This window comes from Phocoena phocoena, chromosome 20 (genome assembly GCF_963924675.1).
Source record: "Phocoena phocoena chromosome 20, mPhoPho1.1, whole genome shotgun sequence".
NCBI lineage: Eukaryota > Metazoa > Chordata > Mammalia > Artiodactyla > Phocoenidae > Phocoena > Phocoena phocoena.
Genome location: NC_089238.1, coordinates 16807967 through 16830248, shown reverse-complemented (window position 1 = coordinate 16830248; position 22282 = coordinate 16807967). Strand labels below are relative to the sequence as shown.

General features: G+C 37.0%; 1 protein-coding gene and 1 non-coding gene across 10 annotated transcripts in view; both read left to right on the top strand.

The window, feature by feature from the left end:
• The window catches only part of LSM14A (LSM14A mRNA processing body assembly factor), a 55639-nt gene extending 34084 nt beyond the window's left edge, over positions 1–21555 (top strand). Inside the window, exons 4-10 of one of the 9 annotated variants that reach the window (XM_065898505.1) lie at positions 4566–4688; positions 9739–9918; positions 10200–10265; positions 13634–13816; positions 13922–14093; positions 15195–15426; positions 20806–21555. In XM_065898505.1, coding sequence (XP_065754577.1) covers positions 4566–4688; positions 9739–9918; positions 10200–10265; positions 13634–13816; positions 13922–14093; positions 15195–15426; positions 20806–20829 — 980 coding nt within the window. In that variant the 3' untranslated portion in view covers positions 20830–21555. The remainder of the gene's footprint in view (positions 1–4565; positions 4689–9738; positions 9919–10199; positions 10266–13633; positions 13817–13921; positions 14094–15194; positions 15427–20805) is intronic. The other 8 variants (XM_065898504.1, XM_065898507.1, XM_065898506.1 and 5 more) reach the window with 8 other exon arrangements.
• LOC136141602 (U6 spliceosomal RNA) lies at positions 11942–12048 on the top strand. The gene has a single exon (XR_010657774.1). It is a non-coding gene; the product is annotated as a U6 spliceosomal RNA (small nuclear RNA).
• Positions 21556–22282: the final 727 nt, after the last annotated feature.

Sequence of the window (22282 nt, the reverse complement as noted above, 5' to 3'; positions counted from 1 at the left end):
GGCTCTCAACCACTGTACCACCAGGGAAGCCCCCAAAACAAGAATATTTTAAAATCAGTGCTCTAAGCTGCCAGCTTATTAAGAAGCTAAGAAAAAGGAAAGAAAATTAGCCCAAAAGTACTAGAAGGAAGAAAAAATTTAAAGCAGAAATCAAGGAAATAGAAACAAGTCAAAAATATGTATATAATATCATCAAGCCAGGAGCTGGTTCTTGGAAAAATTTCATAAAATTAATGAGCCCCTAGCAAGACTAAACAAGGAAAAAAAGAAGACTCAAATAGGGCTTCCCTGGTGGTGCAGTGGTTGAGAATCTGCCTGCCAACGTAGGGGACACGGGTTCGAGCCCTGGTCTGGGAAGATCCCACATGCTGCGGAGCAACTAGGCCCGTGAGCCACAACTGCTGAGCCTGCACGTTTGGAGCCTGTGTTCCGCAACAAGAGAGGCCCGCGCACCGTGATGAAAAGTGGCCCCCGCTCGCCGCAACTAGAGAAAGCCCTGGCACGGAAACGAAGACCCAATACAGCCAAAAATAAATTAATTAATTTTTTAAAAAATAAAAAAAAAAAAAGAAAGTGTAGGCATCACTATAGATCCTAAAAGGATAATATGAAGATATTGTGAACAACTTTATGTCAACAGATTTGACATCTCAGATGAAACAGACAAGTTCCTTGAAAATACAACTTTCCTAAACCAACACAGGAGGAAGTACAGTCTCAGTATCACCCTTTTAAAGAAGTTGAAAAAAAAAAAATAAAAAAATAAAGAAGTTGAAACTAATTTAAAATCTTCTGTAAAGAAAATTCTAGACTATTTGCTTTACTGATAAATTCTACCATTTAGGGAAGAAATAATTTTACCCATCTTACACAAACTCTTTGAGAGAATAAAAGAAGAACACTTCCTAACCAGATAACCAAGGCAAGCTGAGATACTAAATGGTATCTAAATGAAATCAATACAAGAAAATAAAATTACAGCTAATTTCCCTGAACATATATGTAAAAATCCTTAACATAGTATTAGCAGTGGAAGCCAGCGGTTCATAAAAAGGATATTACATAATGACATCTCAGGAATGCAAAGATGTTTTAACATTTGAAAATCATTAGTAATTTACCACATTAACAGAATAAAGGAGAAAAACTGCAATCCCAAGAGATACAGAACAGGCATTTGGTAAAATTCAAACCCCTTTATCAACAACTAAGGAATAGGAGGGAATTTCCTAACCTGATCAGTGAAGTGAAAAGCTTACACACAGGGTTTCCCTGGTGGCGCAGTGGTTAAGAATCCGCCTGCCAATGCAGGGGACACGGGTTCAAACCCTGGCCCGGGAAGATCCCACATGCTGCGGAGCAACTAAGCCGGTGCACCACTAGTGAGCCTGAGCTCTAGAGCCCGCAAGCCACAACTACTGAGCCCACGTGCCACAACTACTGAAGCCCGTGCGCCTAGAGCCCATGCTCTGCAACAAGATAAGCCACGACGATGAGAAGTCTGCGCACCACAACGAACAGTAGCCCCCCCGCTCACTGCAACTAGAGAAAGCCTGCGCACAGCAACGACGACCCAACAGAGCCAAAAATAAATAAATAAATAAATTTATTTATTAAAAAAAAAAAAACTTACACACATAATGGTGGGATAATGAATGCTTTTCCCTTGAGGTAAGGAATAAAGCGAAAGAATTGTCTTATTTCATGTAGTGTTGTTCTAGAGGTCCTAGTCAGTCCAGTGAGGCAAGAAAAAAATAAATAAAAGATTTAGAGATTGGAAAGGCAAAGCTAAAAATGTTATTATTTGAAGGTGACATGATTGTGTATGTAGAAAATGCAAAGGAATATTCAGCCTACTGGAATGAATAAGTGAATTTAGCATAGTAAAGGAATACATGGTAAATATACAAAAATCAACTGTATTTTTGTATTCAGAACAGACAGTTTGGCAAACTGTGTGGCCTGTGGACCAAATCCCACCAGCCTCCTGTTTTACTGGAATACAGCCATACCCATTTATTTACATGTGGTCTGTGGCTACTTTTACACTACAAGGGCAGAGTTGTATAGTTATAACAGAGAGCATATGGCCTGAAAAACCTAGAATATTTTATTTACCATCTGGCTACTTGTAGATAAAGTTTGCTGATCTAGAACAAATTATTGGTAAATGAAATATAAAGTGCAACAAAGCTTACAATAGCACCAATAACATCAGATACCCGGGAATGAATGTAACAAAAGATAGTATTTGAAAATCTCTATGTGGTTCTCAGTGGAGGGGAGTTCATTTTACCCCCCTCCCTCAGGGGACATTTGGTAATGCCTGGAGACATTTTTGTTTGTCACAACTGGGTGATACTACTAGCATCTAATGGGTAGAGGCCAGGGATGCTACTTAACATCCTACAATGCATGGGACAACCCCTCTCAACAAAAAATTATCTGGCCCAACACGTCAGTAGTGCTGAAGTTGAGAAAACTCTGCTCTACAATAAAAATCACAAAACACTGCTGAGAGAATTTAGAGATCTAAATAAATGGAGAGTTAATCCATGCTTATGGGTTAGAATATTCAATATTATTTTTATGATGACACTTTCCCCAGAATTGGTTTACAGGTTGAACACAATCCTGATCAAAATCCCATCACACTTTAAAACTAGAAATTGACATGCTGATTCTAATATTTGTATGGAAATACAAAATCTATAATAGCCAAACTACTCTTGAAGAAAGAGGAAGTTTGAGGTATACACCCAATTTCAAGATTCAGAACAGGGAATTATTGATATAAGAATACACAGATATACCAGGGTAAAGAATAGAGAGTACAGAAATAGACCTACTTAAATGCTGATTTAAGACAGAGATGCCAGTGCAGTTCAGTGGAGAAGGGGAAATCTTTTTTGTTTTGTTTTGGTTTTTTTTGTGAATGATGATTATAAATTTCACTTTTATTTTCCTGTGGATAGAAGGGGAAATCCTTTTAACAAATGATCTTGCAGCAGCTAGATATCTATTTGGAAAAAATTAACAGTGACCCCTGCCTCACACTCTACATGAAAAATAACTTGAGATAAATCAATAGCAGCAATGGCACGAGGGAGGTGGGTGTAGTATGACTGGGAAGTCAGAAAAGAGACGGAGGATGTAGAAGAGTTTGCTCATGGGGCTAGGTGGTGGTGGGGAGGCAGGCGCAAGCAGTGAGTGGGAGGTTGAGTCAGAGCAGGATGGAGGTTGAATACACATCATCAGAGTGGTTTATGTCTTGGTCATTACCCAGAAATACTAGGGATAATGGGATAGATTCAGCATCCCACAGAATTATTGAGAGCAGTAGCCTCAACATTTCTGGGGATGTTGTGGGAGGTTATGTTAGGCCTCTCCTTAGCTGGCTGGGACTGCAGCCTGAATGGATTACACCTCTAAAGGAGTCCCATTCATTCTTATTGTCTGAGGTACTTTGCTGAGTTCTGATGCCCCGTTTTAAGAGAGATATGAACAACTAGAATTCATTAAATTAGGAGAAGTCAAAAGAGGCAAGGCTTAAAGAGCATGTGAAGGTGAGTCATTGTTGAAGGAACTAGAGTTGCTTAGCTTGGAAATTAGAAGATGTGAGGAACATGATCATAATCTTCAAGTAATTTTAAAGCAGGTAGTTAAACTTCTGTTGTGGAACAAAGAGGTATAAATGAGTAATGAGAAAAGAGGTAGGCAGATAAGGGGGAGGACCCTATAAACTAAGGTAAATAGTTTGAACTTTTTTCGTGAGGGCAGTGGAAAGCCATCAGAGAGTCCTAAGCACTGTAGTGATGTGATTATTTTTCTGTTTCATAAAAGATTATTCTCAGTACCACTTTTATATTGGATTTAGAGGTGGGGGAAGAGGGGCTATTGAAACAGTTCCTGCTAGAGAAAGCCTATGTAGATTAAATATTAAGAAGAGAGCACAGTATATGGAAAGTGATTGATCCATAAGTTCTGAAGAAATGTAGAAAAGAAGATTGACATAACCTAGTATAGCAAAGGTCCTTTCCTCATATTTTGTTCCTCATATTACCAGAACTTTTTGTGGTTGCTTTAGGCAGAATGCAGCCCACAATACTGTACTGAGGGGAGGCATTAGAATGGACTGGAGTCCATTGTCCACTGCCTTGGAAATGCTGGAAAAGCTCTTCATAGACCTGTCTGCTGATTTGACTATTTGTGCAGATACTTGGTGTTAAGATAATTGAACCTTAATGATGGTATTGAATGTACCATTTCTGCTACTTCTCTATCTGATGTACATCCTTGCTGTCCCATCTGTATAACTGTCCAGGAGAGTATTGCATATGTTAAAAAAATTGTTTGCATCCAAAGATGCTGGAGTATATATGGGCTTGCTTTTTATATATTGTCAAAAATTTCTCAAAGTATTTTTTGATTCAGTTTCATTAATTTCCAGTATTATTAATTTACACAAGTGCTATAGGGAGAGACAATTATCATTAAAATGCTGTGCTACTTTATATAATTGAAAGGTTTAAAATTTTTTGTCATTCAAAAAAATTTTCTTAAAGCTGGAAGCTCCTTGACATCCTTTGGAACAGAAGCATCAAACAGCGGTGCCCTATCCCAAAGTAGTGCAGTTGGTTCTGCCTTTACACAGGATACAAGATCTCTGAAAACACAGTTATCTCAAGGTAAGCTGTTTTTTCCTTCAAAATTTTCCATTCTAAATTTCTATAGATAGTAGTCTTTCTCTGAATGTAAGAGCTTTTGCAGGTTGTAACTCACATGTATAATTTCTACTTAGTTCTTTAAAAAAAAATTTTAATTGTTGTTCAATAAGTACATTATTGAATGACTTCTACTGTTCAGACTTTTTATAACTCTTAGATCATAAAACTGAAATGGTGAACATTGTCTAAGTTTGACCTTTTTTTTTTTACAAAACAATTATATTACTTGTATATAATACTTACTGGTCAATCTCAGACACCACTGAGGATGAACTATCCTTGATGAATTTGAAATAGTAGCTGAGGAAACAAACTATTCATTATGCTGTTGCATCTTTCCTAGCATCCTCATAGAATCTAGAGCAGTGGCTCTCAGTGTGGGCCACTCACAATCAAATCATCTGATCTGGAATGCTTCTTAAAAATGTAGGTCCTGAGAACTGCTACATCAGAATCCCTGGAGCTTGGAGATCTGCATTTTAATAAGCTTAAAGGATCCTGTTTCATTTCTTTTTAATTCTGTCTTTCCACCAACCAGTCTCATAACCTTCAGTGGTCCCAGGATTCTTTATCTGCTGCTAAAGTGGGTGAAACTGGCCCATTGCTTTATATGGATGTTTACTTTTAAATAAAACAATGTAAATCATTTCAGAAAGATGCTATTATGATCAGGACAGTATTTTTTAAAGCACTTGAGGGTAAAATCAAGCCAATGCTAAACATAATCCTGTGTATCTCACTTTAGATATTTTGAAATAGTTGTAGTTACTTTTATTCATATTGATTTTTTTAAAACTTAATTTTTAATTTTTTAACATTCTAAAGATTTTTTGTAGGTAAATTAGAAATACACTAAGCGCACTGTATAGCACGGGAAGCTATATTCAATATCCTGTGATAAACCATAATGGAAAAGAATGTATATATATATAAAATATATGTGTGTATATATATATGTATAACTGAATCACTTTGCTGTACAGTAGAAATTAACACAACTTTGTAAATGAACTATACTTCAATAAATTTTTTAAAAAAGAAATACACTAAGCATAGGAAGAAAATAAAAATACCTATAATCTCACCACCCAGAAATAACAAATATTTACATCCAGACTTTCATCTAGGTTAACATAAGTGTATATTTGTGTGTGTTTGTTATTGGTTTGTTAATTTTTTTAAGATTTCCTTCTTAGAGAAGATATTTAATCTTTTTAAGCTTTAGTGTTCCATACTATAAAACAGGACTTTACTGATAAAACAACAGACTTATTGTAAGGGTTAAATTTTTTTGAAATGTATCAGTGTCCTTAACATAATGCCTGACACATAGAACGTGCTCAGTAGATGTTAGCTATCTTAATTAATAACCAACATTAACCTTAATATTGAAGCACCAGAAGGATTCTTATTAAAATCATAAGTGAGGATTCCCTTTCTCATTGCTAGTCAGCATTGTTCTGGAATTTTTAGCTATGTCAGGAATACATGAAAAAGAAATAAGAAGTATTAATATTAGAATAGCATTATTTGCCAATGCTGACTTCCTACTTGGAGTTGAGAATTCACTGAAAAACTAGAACTAATATGAGACTTAAATTAGATAGAGGTAAAATGTAGAGAATAAGTATAAAAATCAGTAGATGTCCTAGGGCTTCCCCCATGGCTCAGTGGTTTAAGGATCCGCCTGCCAGTGCAGGGGACACGGGTTCGAGCCCTGGTCGAGGAAGATCCCACATGGCCGCAGAGCAGCGAAGCCCGTGAGCTACAACTACTGAGCCTGTGCTGTAGAGCCCGTGAGCCACAACTGCTGAGCCCGCATGCTACAACTATTGAAGCCCACATGCCTAGAGCCCATGCTCAGCAGTAAGAGAAGCCACAACAATGAGAAGCCTGTGCGCCACAGCGAAGAGTAGCTCCTGCTCACTGCAACTAGAGAAAGCCTTTGCACAGCAGTGAAGACCCAATGCAGCCAAAAATTAAATAAATTAAAAAAAAAAAATAGATGTCCTAAAACCTAACCCACTGATTATTAATGGGGATGAAAGAAGATGTTCACAATGATGAGAAATAGAAATTATATATAAAATACATAATAAGAAATATGGCCAGTCTCTATGATGAAAGATGCAAAATATAATAGAGGGACATAAAAGAAGTTACATGTAATCAAAGAAAGATATCTTATTCCTAGATAAAAAGATTTAGTATTAGGAAGACTTTATTTCTCATAATAATTAAATTTACTGTACTTTCAATAAATCTACATGGAATAGTAAGAGAACCTAATAAAATAGATACACAGACTATCTTAAAAATAAGCATGCAAGTATACCTAGATATGTTTTAAAAATACAAGTAATGAGGACTTCCCTGGTGGCACAGTAGTTGAGAGTCCGCCTGCCGATGCAGGGGACACGGGTTCATGCCCCGGTCTGGGAAGATGCCACATGCCGTGGAGCGGCTAGGCCCGTGAGCCATGGCCACTGAGCCTGCACGTCTGGAGCCTGTGCTCCGCAACCGGAGAGGCCACAACAGTGAGAGGCCCGCGTACTGCAAAAAAAAAAAAAAAAAAAAAAAAAAAGTAATGAGATAGGGCTTACCTCCTTAATAAAGTATACATAAAATAAAGCAGTACAGGAATAAATTTAGAGATGAATAGAGCAAAAGTCAGAAATAGATCCAAGTATAAATAAATAATTAGTATATGATAAAGATATTATTTTTAAATTAGTAGAGAAAGACTACTAAATGATCCATCCAGTAAATGATTTTGTGAACAGACAACTGCCTGATCACTTGGAAAAGTAACTCTAGAATCCTTCCCTCATACTTAAGGCTAAAATAAGTTTTGAATAGATTAAAATGTTTTTCTAAATTTAATTACATATTTATTAGAAGAAAGAGGTATGTTTAAATAAAACAATGGGAGAGGTGGCCTGAGAATCTGCATTTTGATTTCACCAACTAAAATTTTTGAAATTTATAAAATTTTAACACCTAGAATTTTCTTGTAACTGTAAGAATAAGAATGTGAAGATAACTCGGGGGTGTGTTTATTATAAAAGAGCTTTTGAGTTTATCCCTAATATGTCCAGTATCACCTGTATTTCCCTATTTATAACAAAATTGCCATCATGATGTAGTACCAGACTTTAATTACGAAGGTTTTCAAAATACAGGCACTTACCTGTGGCTAAGACTCCGTGCTCCCAATTCAGAGGGCCCAGGTTTGATCCCTGGTCAGGGAACTAGATCCCACATATTGCAACTAAAAGATCCCGCATACCATAACTAAGACCCAGTGCAGCCAAATAAATAAATATTAAAAAGAAAAACACACAGCAGTGAGTTATTACTTACTGTGATTGCCCTATCACTTGCAGTTCTGTAATATTGTGAGTCACAGGATCTTAAAGAAAAGCCTTAATGAAGTAAAGTTTTGTAAGTTTATAAGACCATTTAATGTACTACTATAAAATTACCTAAACAATAGGCTTTTCCAAAAACTTAACACTTGTTTGACAAATAAATCTGTTTATAAGGTGATAAGTGATTACAAAATGTTTTCTCTTAGACCAAAACTTGTATAAACCACTATGATTTCCCATTATAATCAGTAGGAAAATTACAGTGTTTCTATTAATGACAGAGTAAACTTTGTCATTAATGCTGGAAATGGTGACACACATTTGTAATTGCATACTTTAGTTAACCGTATATTTGGGGAGTATTACTAATAAGCAGTCCCTGAAGCACCTGGTGCACAACCAATGTGCTGTCAGTACTCACCAGTTCCCCAGTTTGGAGCCTGTGCAGATAGCACAGGTGGGTAGTAACATTTGCAGCATATTTGGGAATATTTTTTTTTACATAAAATGAGGACAATTTTATAAAGCAAAACCTATTTTGGTGCAATATCATGGGATGTGAGAGCATCTTGAGCGGAGATTTATGGCAAACATTAGAGACAAAAAGCATGATGGGAGTGCCCAGTGTTACATTCTTCTGTTCATACTGTGACCAGGCTCTGACCTCATGGAAGAAAAAATGGAATTTGTAAGTACAAAACCCATATTAAGCAAAAATTTGCCAAGTGATCATTCAAACAGCAAAGGGTGAGTATGGCTACTGTGTAATTATCTGAAGGGTTTATTTGTTGCTGGCCTTTTAGTATTGATGTTTAATTACCCAAGACTCCAAGGAATCGAAGAATTTCACCTGACTTTCTAGTTCTTTACTTCCTTTATAATAGAAATTTAATTCAGATAATACTTTATAGATATAAGGGTATCACTTTAGACATATCTTCAGAAAGTACTAAAAAAGTTAGGACTTCCCTGGTGGCACAGTGGTTAAGAACCCGCCTGCCAAAGCAGGGGACACGGGTTCAATCCCTGGTCTGAGAAGATCCCACATGCCGCGGAGCAACTAAGCCCGTGCGCCACAACTACAGAGCCTGCGCTCTAGATCCCGGAGCCACAGTTACTGAAGCCCGCGCGCCTAGAGCCTGTGCTCCGCAGCAAGAGAAGCCACTGCAATGAGAAGACCGTGCACCACAAGGAAGAGTAGCCCCCGCTGTCCGCAACTAGAGAAAGCCCGCACACAGCAAGGAAGACCCAAAGCACCCAAAAATAAATTTTAAAAGAAGTTAAAGCCTCTAGAAATAATGGCTAAAGTCTCAGTGTAATCTGGTGGTTGTGGTTATTGGGGAAAGCCTACATCTGACCTGCCTAAATTATCTTTGATAATACTCCTGGGGGATTTTGTACCAGATTTTGTTTGTTTGTTTTGGGGTTTATTTTATTTTATTTTATTTTTTTTACTGATCAAGTGACCAGCCCAGTAAAGATAAACAGTTTTAAACTCTGGTCTAATGAGTAGATGGATTCAGATTGTGCTGAGGATTTGAATTGGTAGAAGTAAAACTCTAGACCTAGTTTTAGGATCTAGGTGATTTTGAAACCCCCAGAGGATAGGGATAGTTTCATATCTTTTGGTTACGTTTCAGGTCGTTCAAGCCCTCAGTTAGACCCTTTGAGAAAAAGCCCAACCATGGAACAAGCAGTGCAGACAGCCTCGGCCCACTTACCTGCTCCGGCACCTGTTGGGAGAAGGAGCCCTGTATCATCAACCAGGCCTTTACAATCAACCAGCCAAAAAGCAATAGAGAATCAAGAGCACAGGCGAGGTAGAACTTTAGCTATTTACTATTTTTTAATTGACTGGTCAACATCTTCCATTCAACTTACTTTCATTAAAAACATTTACTCTATGTAAATGATCCTAGAAAGTTTAAACTGAACTTGATAGAATGTTCAGTCTTTCAAATTTGACTCAAAGTAGTGATGGTGGTGGGGATATATAGATTTTTGGTTTTGTTCTGGGTTTGTTTGTTTTTCCATTTCTAACTTTCCAGAAGTTTTTGATTATGTGTCCTAAGTTAACTGTCACTTTCTGTGTGTTCTATAGCTGAAGTACACAAGGTTTCAAGACCAGAAAATGAGCAACTCAGAAATGATAGCAAGAGACAAATTGGTAAGTTGTTACTTGGATCTGAAAGCCTTATCCTATGCTTTTCAATAGAGGGAACATTTGAAATGTATGATGCATAATTACTATAAAGAAAGAATAGCAAGGGTTGGTGACTATAAAGGAGTAGCACAGGGGAGTTTCATTGTGGTAACAGACAGTTTTTTATCTTATGGTGGGGGTACTGTGGATCTGTATACGTAGCAAAATGTCATAGAACTGTACATAAAGACATACAAAAAAATGAGAACATCCAAAACTGTTGAAATCTGAATATGAGATCTATAGTATAGTTAATTATATTGTGCCAGTGTCCTGGTTTTTCCCAGTTTTTGATAATGTACAATAGATAATCAAGATGTAACTATTGGAGGGGAAGCTGGGTGATAGGCATATAGAACCACTCTACTTTTATTTCAATTTTTTTTAACCTAATTATTTCAAAAGATTTTTTTTTTTTTTAATCACGTGTCTGGAATAAACCCTACTTGATGGTAGGCAGTTGTCTATTGATATATTCTTGAATGTTATCTGCAAGTAGGACTTGTATATTTATATTTACATTGTTTTATGGCTTTCTCTTTTGTACTGTCTTTTGTATTTTTTTATGTTTTTGTGTCAGTTTCATGTTAGCATTATAAAATTGTTTTCTATGCTTTTAAGAATGGAATTGGGAGTTCCCTGGTGGCCTAATGGTTAGGACTCAGTGCTTTCACTGCCATGGCCTGCGTTCAATCCCTGATCAGGGAACTAAAATCCTGCAAGCCGCGTGGCATGGCCAAAAGAAAAAAAAGAATGGAATTATCGGGAACTATATTCAATATCCTGTAATATACTGTAATGGAAAAGAATATGAAAAAGAATATATATAACTGACTCACTTTGCTGTACAACAGAAGTTAACACAGCATTGTAAATCAACTATGCTTCAATAAAATAAATGTTTTAAAAAAGAATTGAATTATCTGTACCTTTAAAATTGAGAAGTTTTCTCATTAAAATTAAGCTCTGGGCTCCTTTTTTTTTTGAAGTAGTTATTCAAGGACTTTAACTTTCTTTCATTATTATTGATTTAATATGATTGTATACTTTCTTTACCTGTTTTGTAATCTATGACATTTACCCCAAATCCATCCATTTTATTCTTCTCAAATTTATTAGCAGAGAATAAATTATAATTATAAACTCTTCCAAATTAAAAAATAAAAGCAGTGTGTGATCTCTTTAATTACATAATAATTGGAAGATGCTCTTTCACTTAATTTTAGAAAGCTAGATACAATTTTAAATGTATAAACACTATTTCTTCTGTACATTTTTATATGTTTATGTTTTTATTTGTTGTTTTTTGATGTGGACCATTTTTTTTTTAAGCCTTTATTGAATTTGTTACAGTATTGCTTCTGAGTTATGTCTTGGTTTTTTTGGCTATGAGGCATGTGGGATCTTAGCTCCCCAACCAGGGATTGAACCCGAACCCCCTGCACTGGAAGGCAAAGTCTTAACCACTGGACCGCCAGGGAAGTCCCTATATGTATTTTATTTGTGCTGTGTGCCATAGAATTACAGAGGTTTTGGTTTGGTTTACTATGTTTCACTTTTTTTAATTTGGAAAAAGAATCCCTCTCTTCTCAAGGTAAAATAATTGCCATGCTTCCATCATTCAAAAATCGTGTAAAGTAGTGCACACTTTGGCAGCACATATACTAAAATTGGAACGATACGGAGAAGGTTAGCATGGCTCCTGCACAAGGATAACATGCAAATTCATGAAGCACTGCATATTTTAATATAAAAAGAATATGTGTATATGTGTGTGGTGTGTGTGTGTGTGTGTGTGTGTCTATCTGATTCACTTTGCTGTATACCAGAAACTAATACAACATTGTAAATCAACTATACTTCAATTTAAAAAATAAAATATAAATCATGTAAAGCAATAAATAAAAGTATCTCTCACTGCCCTTCAAAATTTAAGACAGAAATACTGTGCTGTAATTTCTGGCTTTTGGCCAAGACATTTTCAGTAGTAGAGCTGAATATTTAAACATCCTGCTTGTCTAGATTTAAGTGTCTGGATATACTGCTGTGGGTTTTTGAGGTTTGTTTTCTCAAACTTAGACAATTTGCCAAATTTTAGTGAACAGTGAGCACAAACCTGTCTATTACTCTGTAGTCGCTTCTGATCTTTATCAGTATGTGTTAAACATTTCACATAATTATAATCATTGAATTCATAGTGCTTTGTGCTCTATATTTTTCTGTTAACCAACATCAAATACTATTCCATGTTTCTCTTTTAATTTTTTTCTTCTTAACTGTTCTTCTTGTGTTGGATATTTGGGTTCTCAAGTTTTCACTATAATTTATGCTACTTTGGTATTGCTTTATCATACCTCATAAATCTTGTTATTGTATTAAATTGTAGAGAAAAATAGATACAGGAAGACTTGAAAAATATGGAGCCATTTAGAGGGAGACAGTAAAGGTGAAGCAGGAAGTGGTTGGAGTGGTTGAGACCATGTACGTCTTTTCTTTTTTTAAAAAAATATAAATTTATTTATTTATTTTTGGCTGCGTTGGGTCTTCATTGCTGCACGCGGGCTTTCTCTAGTTGCAGTGAGTGGGGGCTGCTCTTCATTGCTGTTCACGGGTTTCTTATTGCAGTGGCTTCTCTTGTTGTGGAGCACGGGCTCGAGGCGCGTGGGCTTCAGTAGTTGTGGCACACGGGCTCAGTAATTGTGGCTCGTTGGCTCTAGAGCACAGGCTCAGTAGTTGTGGCTCACAGGCTTGGTTCTCTGCGGCATGTGGGATCTTCCCGGACCAGGGATAGAACCCGCGTCCCCTGCATTGGCAGGCAGATTCTTAACCACTGCGCCACCAGGGAAATCCGAGACCATGTACTTCTTGTCTTTTGTGTTATCTTGCAATTTGTGCTGCTAAATGTTCATCTATTTTTCTCACTATAAATCTTGATTTCTATGATCCTTTCCATAAAAGTCTTCCTGAATTTTGAGAACCCAATATATATTTGACATTTTGTAGGTATTAGGGATATAAGAAGAACAAAGTAATTTAGTACAGAAGTCTCCCAAATTGTTTGGTTGTATACTGTATCAGTAGCATGTATGAGTGTAAACCCCATAGATATAAATTTCACGTGTGCCATTTATAAATTTCATGTTTATAAATTTTATATGTGCTCTTCTCAGTCTATTATGTATTAAATGTTTGTGAAACTTCATCTTTTTTATATTAAAAAATACAAATATCGTCATGTGTATAGAGACTTGTAAGCATTTCTCTTGTTGACCATAAAGACCACAATAATAGCTTCTGCTCTAAACCAGCTTGTTCTTTCTTTATTAATATAGTTCCAGGTGCTCCTTCAGCTCCAAGGAGAGGGCGTGGGGGTCATCGAGGTGGCAGGGGAAGATTTGGTATTCGACGAGATGGTCCAATGAAATTTGAGAAAGACTTTGACTTTGAAAGTGCAAATGCACAATTTAACAAGGAGGAAATCGACAGAGAGTTTCATAATAAACTTAAATTGAAAGGTGAGTTTTTATTTTTCTATTCAAAAAATACTCTTATTTGACTTGTGAATTATGGATGTTTAGTACAAGTCTTGACTTTTATGGTATGTGCTTGTTTTTCATTAGAAGATAAACTTGAGAAACAGGAGAAGCCTGTAAATGGTGAAGATAAAGGAGACTCAGGAGTTGATACCCAAAACAGTGAAGGAAATGCAGATGAAGAAGATCCACTTGGACCTAACTGCTATTATGACAAAACTAAATCTTTCTTTGATAATATTTCTTGTGATGATAACAGGTAGTCTTTTAAGCTGCTCTTATGCTCTTAGGAGGTTGAAGTGTGAAATGAATTCTTATAAATTCACAAAGTTTAATGAATACTTAAAAATATCTAGGGACTGCCCTGGCAGTCCAGTGGTTAAAAATCCGCACTTCCAATGCACGGGTTCAATCCCTGGGTGGGGGGGCCACGGGTTCAATCCCTGGTCGGGGAACCAAGATCCCGTATGCTGCAATGTGTGGCAAAAAAAAAAAAAAAATCTAATGACTACAATTGTTTAATGTTTATTTTGCTAAAAGAAGATAATCTATACTAAAATTTTAAATGATATTGCTCTTTGAGAAAAATAAATAATCATATACTTTTGTTTGGGGATGCATTCACATTTGAAAATTAGTAAATAAAAATAGAGGCATTCATCTAACACCTAAACACCTTTTACTTTACCCCTCTACAATGTAGTTCAGATGAAGTTTGCTGATACAGTAAAGCTCTGCTATATTGCAGTAAATGTGGATCCAGAAAACTGGTTAATTAAAGGATCCAACATAACAAACTAAGAGTTCCAGGGTTTCTGCTGCCTGATCCTAATTGTCCTCCAGGCTGCAGTTTGGTGCCACCTGGTGGCAGTTTTCTACTTCACTTTAAACGTGGATGGGGATGATTCTGAATCCTCTGATTATCTGGGCTGTGGGCCAGCAGCAGCAATTCAGACGCTTCAGGCGTCAGGTTCAGAGGTTGGGCCAGGAGCGTACTAGGAACTCAGGGATCTATCCTCCATCTCTTCACATCCTGAGACAAGGTTTCCTTTCCTGGCTTTGCCCTTTCTTCCTTTGGGGCTGATTGGAGGGTAGAGTGAATTGCCAATCCCATTTATTGGGGCTGTTGTCAGTTTCTTTGTATTATCAACTGCATTTGCAAGAAGCTTAATACCAGTCATATTTTCACATGAATTATAGGAACATATTGCCATGGACAGCTTGTGATGACTTAGATAAGGTGCTTATTTTTGATTCTTAGGAATTACTTAGCCTTAATTTGGGAATCAGTGCTGCATAGTTTTGCTGGAAAATGTTCTTTAAAACTTGATACACTAAAGATTATTTGTTCTCATAATAGAGAACGGAGACCAACCTGGGCTGAAGAAAGAAGATTAAATGCAGAAACATTTGGAATCCCACTTCGTCCAAACCGTGGCCGTGGAGGGTACAGAGGCAGGGGAGGTCTTGGTTTCCGTGGTGGCCGAGGACGTGGTAGCGGCCGAGGTGGTAACTTTGCCACTCCTCGAGGATTTCGTGGTGGATTCAGAGGAGGTCGTGGGGGCAGGGAGTTTGCAGATTTCGAATATAGGGTAAGTATTATTATGTGCTTTGGGGTTGGCTTGCAGTTGTATGAAATTCAAAATGTTTTAAACTCTTATCTATTAGAGGTGAATATTTTTAGGGCATTTGTATAACTTCCATTTGACTTTTCAGTGGAGGATGTACCTGATTAGGATATTTATATAATTTTAAGGAGCAGTAACTTCTTGGTTAATGAATCTAATTCTTTTTTAACTATTTTCTTTTCAGTTGGAGGAAGTAAAGAGATAGAAATGTGATATTCTTTTTTATCTTTCTGTTATAAAGCCATGGTTTCAGATTTAATGGACTGGTAAAATTTCTTCCAAAAACCTGTTAAGAGACTGACTTAGGATTAATTTCTTTTCCTTAAAAAAATTTTGTTGTTGTTGTTGGAGGCACAGGGGCTCACTAAAAGATATTATATGGTACAGAAAAGAGCCATATTGTATCACCTTTATTTCATATTACAAAGTATGCTTCAATACCAAGAGAATCTAGGAAGAACATATTTAAAGGGGTCTTTAAGTCAGTGTTACTATCCTAGTCATCGATTTTAGGGATAGTGGAGAGGAAAGTATATAATCAAAGAAACGATCAAAATCCTATCATAAAGAAGTCTACTAGGAATTACATAGGGCAGCTAGAGACAAAAAGACCGGGACTTCCCTGGTGGTGCAGTGGTTAAGAATCCGCCTGCCAGCACAGGGGACATGGGTTCGAGCCCTGGTCTGGGAAGATCCCACATGCTGCGGAGCAACTAAGCCCGTGCCCCACAACTACTGAGCCTGCATACCACAACTACTGAAGCCCGCACACCCTAGAGCCCTGCTCTGCAGCAAGAGAAGCCACCGCAGTGAGAAACCCATGCACTGCAATAAAGAGTAGACCCCGCTCACTGCAACTAGAGAAAGCCTGCGCACAGCAACGGAGACCCAAAGCAGCCAAAAATAAATTTTAAAAAAAAAATTTAAAAAAAAAAAGAAAAGGAAAAGAAACAAAAAGACCTACTAGCAGGAATTTCATTATTCAATATTTAAAACTGGTCATTGTTGAGATCCCTTTTGAAGGGTCATTGTTAGTGGCTTTTGGATCTGTTCTGTTAATTTTGATGCCTTTAGTATTGTGTCATCACAGCCAAGGCTGCTGAAAATTAGCCTCAAGTCGTTAGCTCAGGATACCCAGCCATGGTAGATGCAGCCTGATGTAGCTTCAGCACTTCTAACTTGCAAAATGGCCATTTCAGCTAGGGGACTGTGTCTTAGGAACTACAGAACTCCTCTTCCTTGCCACTATTACTCCTCTTGAGGTTGCCAGTGACCTTTGCTTATAGAATTCAGTAGCCTTTTCACAAATATTTGCCCTTAACTACTCTGCAATATTTGACACTGATAACTGCCCACCCAACGTGGAGTCTTTCTTCCTGCTTTTTGTTTTTTTTAACACTTTTTGATATTTCTCTCTTTATAAAAATAACGTATGTTCCTTAACACAGCCTGTAAGGTGCTTCATGATCTGCCTGTTTCTCCAGATGAGAGGTCTAGTACTTGCTCTAGATCTTGTTGCCAGTGGGACTGCCCTTTTCTTCATTCATTCTGCTACACATATGTGGGTCTTCTTGCTCTTGTTTAGTGCCAAGCTTATTCCTATCTCATGACATTTTTACCCATTCCTTCTGCCTGCAATGTTCAGTTTGCTCCATTGTGTTCATGTTTGCACTTTAGCATAGGCTCGAGCTTTCCCTCTCTCCTCTCCTGCAGCAATTTCCCCCTCCCCTTTCTGAGCTTGTCTATTCATAGCTTCTAATCAGTTTTTCAACTTGGACCTTGTATGCTTTCACTTACATTTTTCTATATTTACTTGCATTGTGTCCTGTGATTAACTTAAACTTAACCTTCCTCAGAATGTCCTCATCATCTTCTCACTTTCCCATCATCTCAGTTTGGTATTCTTTTGTCTACCAGGCTGTGGAGGTATCCATGATCATGGGCCATTTCCACATCACCACATTCATTCCTTTGAGGCGTTTCTGCCAACTACCATAATAACCCACTGATTGGTGTTTAGACCTTCAGTTTCTCTTTACCTCACTTCAGGCATATCAGCTACCTGTTGAAGAACCTATGGCAACTCCTGTTGAAGACCACATTGAGTCAGCTTGGTTTGAGAAAAAGTACGTTTAAATTAGACCTTGATCCTGATGAGAATTTTAGTAATTTTTGCTAGTATGACCTCAGTTGAGTTGTTAAACCTTTCTGGCTCTCAGTTTTGCACAGTTTTATTTCAGACACACCATTAAAGTCTCAGAGTTGGAAAGCATCTGAGAGTTGTGACCTCCTGGCCAAACCAAAAACCTCTTCTGTTGGTATCCTTTATGAGGGCTGGGAACTTATTACACTTTCTAAGAGCATCCATCCCACCCCAGGTGTGCTCTAATTATTAGGATTTCACAGACACACACATAATTTGAACAAAATCTTTTTCCCTCTACCTTCTAAACTTATTAGTTTAACTCTACCCTTGTCTATACACAGAATATATACTCTTCTTCATAATGATTTTTCATATATTTGAAAAAGTTAGCTGTCATGTTGTGTAAGACTGGATCATTAATTCCCTTTATCTGAGCAGTCATCAGTAAACCTTTGAATAACCACTGTGTGCATAGAATATGCACTTATTAACGCAAACCTTCGTTTTCAGGCCGTGTCTCACTGTTCAGCCATTTTGAGCCTTTAGTTAAAACTCCTATCATATATATTGTAGAATTAGAATGCATTGTAGAGGTTGTCTGCATGAGTCTTTATCCGCACTAATGTATCCCTGACAGATAGTTCAACCTCTGCTTGGGTGTTTCAAGGAGTGGTAGATTCACTAGACCTCAGGCTGATGGCTAGAAGGTTCTAATGTGACATTGCACTGCCTGCTCGTTTTACTCTGTAAGGGTCCCACTGGATATATCCAGCCCCATTTATTATTACCCTTTAACCTGTCCGATTCAAGCAGTTGACTCATGGTCATCTCTTATACACACTGCTTGATTCCAACTCTGACTTCATTCATTGACCAAATATATTGAATTCTTCGTATATGCCAAGCTCTATGCTGGACATTGGTGGTAACAAAACACATGCAGTCCCAGCCTTCTTGATGTTTATGGTCCAGTGGGAAGACAGACCCAGCTGAAAGACAGGGGCTTCCTTTCAGTCTTGCCTAAGGTTTGCTCTATCCTTAGAAACTTCTCTTCCTTCCTCCACTGATTTCTTCCTTTTCTGACCTCCTGTGGTATCTGCTCTCATCACCACACATTTTACATATACTTATATTCCCTATTTCATGTGTTTTGTTTTGTTCTGCATTGCTAACTAGGTGGGAGCCTCTTGGCATTAGTGAATATGTATTTTACTTTTCTTTCCACCAGAACACCTATCTCAGCATGGAGCCATAGTGGGCTTGAAGTAAGTACTTAGCATGTTGATTAGGAATAAGTTACTTCAGTGAGGCTGAAGGTCCATCAGTATGGCTAGCCATTGCTTGTCCATTCCAAAGTTGCATGATCCTTCTGTCTGCCACTAGATCCCAGACCTTCTCAGCAGCCTGTTCCTTCTAAATCATAGCATCTGGCACCTTTAAAGGTGGAAGTAGTGATTGACCACTATTACATAAAGGAAATTTACCTTCTAAGATTATACTTGTTTCTGAAGCATCTAATACTTCTCAGAGATGAAGTACAGTGGCATTTGCAGCAGCCTTCATGTAATGGGTTAGCTTTGTTCTTTATGCTCCACTGACATGAACATTATAAGCAGATCTGGTTGTTTAATGAAAACATGGGTAAAGATAGGATCATATATTTTTTTTTAGAACTCCTTAGAAGTATCAGTCAAACTAGAACTTCTCTCCCACCCTACTTCAATAGATAGTTAGGAAACCAAGGACCCAGAGGAGTTAACTCTCTTGATCTAGGTATAAGCTTAGCCAAAATTTAGTCTTCGGCTTCTGAGTTTTCCTTAGGATAATGTTAGAAACATAAACTTGTGGTGAGTTTGGTCCTATGGTGCTTTTTCTTTTCTTTCTTTTTTGGGGGCTGGGAGATCAGGCTGGGGCTAATGAGAGAGTGGCCCACTCCTATTTTATACGCTGCTGCTAAGGAGGTTAAGCTGCCATGGTGGGTGAGACAGGTTGCCTTTCATTTGAGTCTGTGTTTATTCAGAGAGGGTCCAGAGACAACAAGGTATCTGAAATGACTCAGCATGGTACTCTCTCCCTTTCCCCTTTTATTTTCTCCTTTCCTTCCTGCTACTTCTCTGTTTCCTTCTCCCCTTTCCCTCCCTCTTTCCCTTTCTATCTCGCTTTCTTTTTTTACCTTTCAGAAAATCACAGCTTTTGAACCCTAAAAGGTCTGGATTGATCATACAGCTTTCTGAAAGGTAAAAAAAAAACACAGGGCATGTGAAGGTTGGCACTGGTGGGGGACAGACATCAGGATCATCTTCAGCTTATTTCTTTCTGTATCAACTTACACCATGCCGTTTGTATTCTAATTTAATAACATTGTACAAATGGTTTGGTGTTGTATACACAGATAAAATTAAGTTTTTAACGTAGGCAGTGTGTATTTCTAACAGTCAGGGTGAGAATCAGCAGTAAAAATCAGGTAGCAACTAGTAGCAGCTAGCTGGTAGCAACTAGTCCTGAGGAAAAGAGAAGCCCTTGGCTCTGTGTACAGGCATTTGGTTTAGGATTAATCTCACTGGAAAGCTAGAGGCTCCTTGAGATTTTTATTGCTTTCTCCCTGGTTGCTTTTAAAAACATTTCCCAGGCAGCGCTCTGATTTTCAGAACTTATTTCAGATTTAAAAGTTGTCCTTTTAAAATGAATTTCCAAATCCTTGCTTTCTCCTGACATGAAACTGTGGAGAAGAGAAATGTTATTTTACCACCTGGATATTTTATTGCTTAGTAAAGATATCAAAGACTCGGGAATTTTATTTATCTTCTTCCACAAAATGTTGTCAGTTGTATTTGATGAGTTTGACTACTATGATGAAGGCTTAATTTTTTTTTTAATTATTAGGACGGCACCAAAGGTAGTAGGGTGTGCCTATATCTTCGTAGGGGGCCTTCTTGCTAGGACAAGCCCACAGCACCACTGCTTTAACCTCTACTAACTGGAAAATACACTTAACAGATAATGAGCTACTGCTGGGTGTGTAAGTTATAAAAAGTGTTTCCTGGAAATCAGTGAAACGAGTTTATATGTGAAAGTAAGAGGAGGATATATTTAAAGGTTATGAAAAATATACTTAAAATAAAGCAGATTTAAAAGAAATACTTATTAATAAACCCCAATAGTTTGAAACATGAGCTAATTTTTTTTTTCCTTTTTAGAAAGACAACAAAGTTGCTGCATAGTCTGCAAACAAGTCTTTGAAAATAGATGGATTTTTAGCTCTTCGTGGTCCTGAGAATTGGTTTCAGTCTTTGAGAAGAATGAAAAAGTGAATTTGCTGTATATTTGTCACCAGCACTGGGTTTTTGTTTGTTTGTTTGTTTGTTTTTCTGCTTAATTTCAAAGATACAATACAGTTCATTTTGGGGGTGGGAGGGAAGGCTCATCTTAATAAATGAGCATTAAATATATTTGGAATAGCAGAAGGTTAAGTAATTTCTTATGTATAGTTAAACTAAAGCAGTACTCCAGTGGAACTTATAAGTATTTTTTCATCACTGAAAGGATTTTTCTTATCACTAAATTGTATTTGGCAGTTATTGTGAGTTGCCTGCAGATAGGGCCGTGATACTGTTTTGAGCCACAGAAGGAAGGGTCTGTGTGTCTATGTGTCTGTGTGTCTGTCTATATCTTTCTTTTTCTTTCTTTCTTTCTTTCTTTTTTTGGAAATCCTGTAATAACCCTTCTGAGGTAGCTTATTTCGTCAATTAATTAGGGTGCTGGATGGTAGAGAATTTTGTCAGTCAACTATGTACACACAGTAAATACTGTTTCTTAGGCAAAGGTAACTTTTTTATATAGTTGTAAAATTCCATTATATTCCATTGCCAAAGAAACATTAAGAACTTTGTATAGCTGTATAAAAAGCAACTAATTTTTTAAAGAATAAACATTTTAAAGTCAGCAAACATACTGTGTCCTTGCAGAAGTTGATGTGCTGAGGAGCAGAAGTATGGGTGGGTCTTTTTTTCATAGCTTTTCAGGCTTAAGATTGTTTATTTTGATTTTTTTTTTAAATGTTTGGAACGTAAATGAAGATTTGATACATTCTTTCATTATCTAAAAAGGGTAAATTACTTATGCTCATTGTAAGAACTTTATTTTGTAGCAAATGGCATATCACAGGATTTATCCACATAATAGATATTTTCAGTATACAAATGTAAATAATCATAGATAAGAATGTACTTAGCTGTATTTTCAAATAAGTAACCCCCCCCCTTTTTTAAGACAATAAAACTAGGTGTCAATTAACCTGTTCTTCCTGATATGCCTGGAGTTTTGTTGTGATACCTTGACTCTTTCCATTATATTTCAAGATGATTCAGAGTGTTAGAAATTATTTTGGCAACCTATAAGATATCAAAACACTGGTCCTTAGACCTGTGACCCACAAATGACTCAGTATAGAGTTAATTGCTAAAATTATTAGTAAATCTTTTTGACATTTTAAGCTATAGTGGGAAAAAAAATCTGGCCACTTTGTGTTTTTATGAAGGCCATGGAATAAAGGGATCCAAAGATTAAATATTTTTATCTATTTTGATTTTTGTTAACTTTCTCCTTAAAATATTCAGTAGTGATAAAGATATGGAAAATTGCACTGTAGGAGAATTGGAGTATATAAAAGTGGTT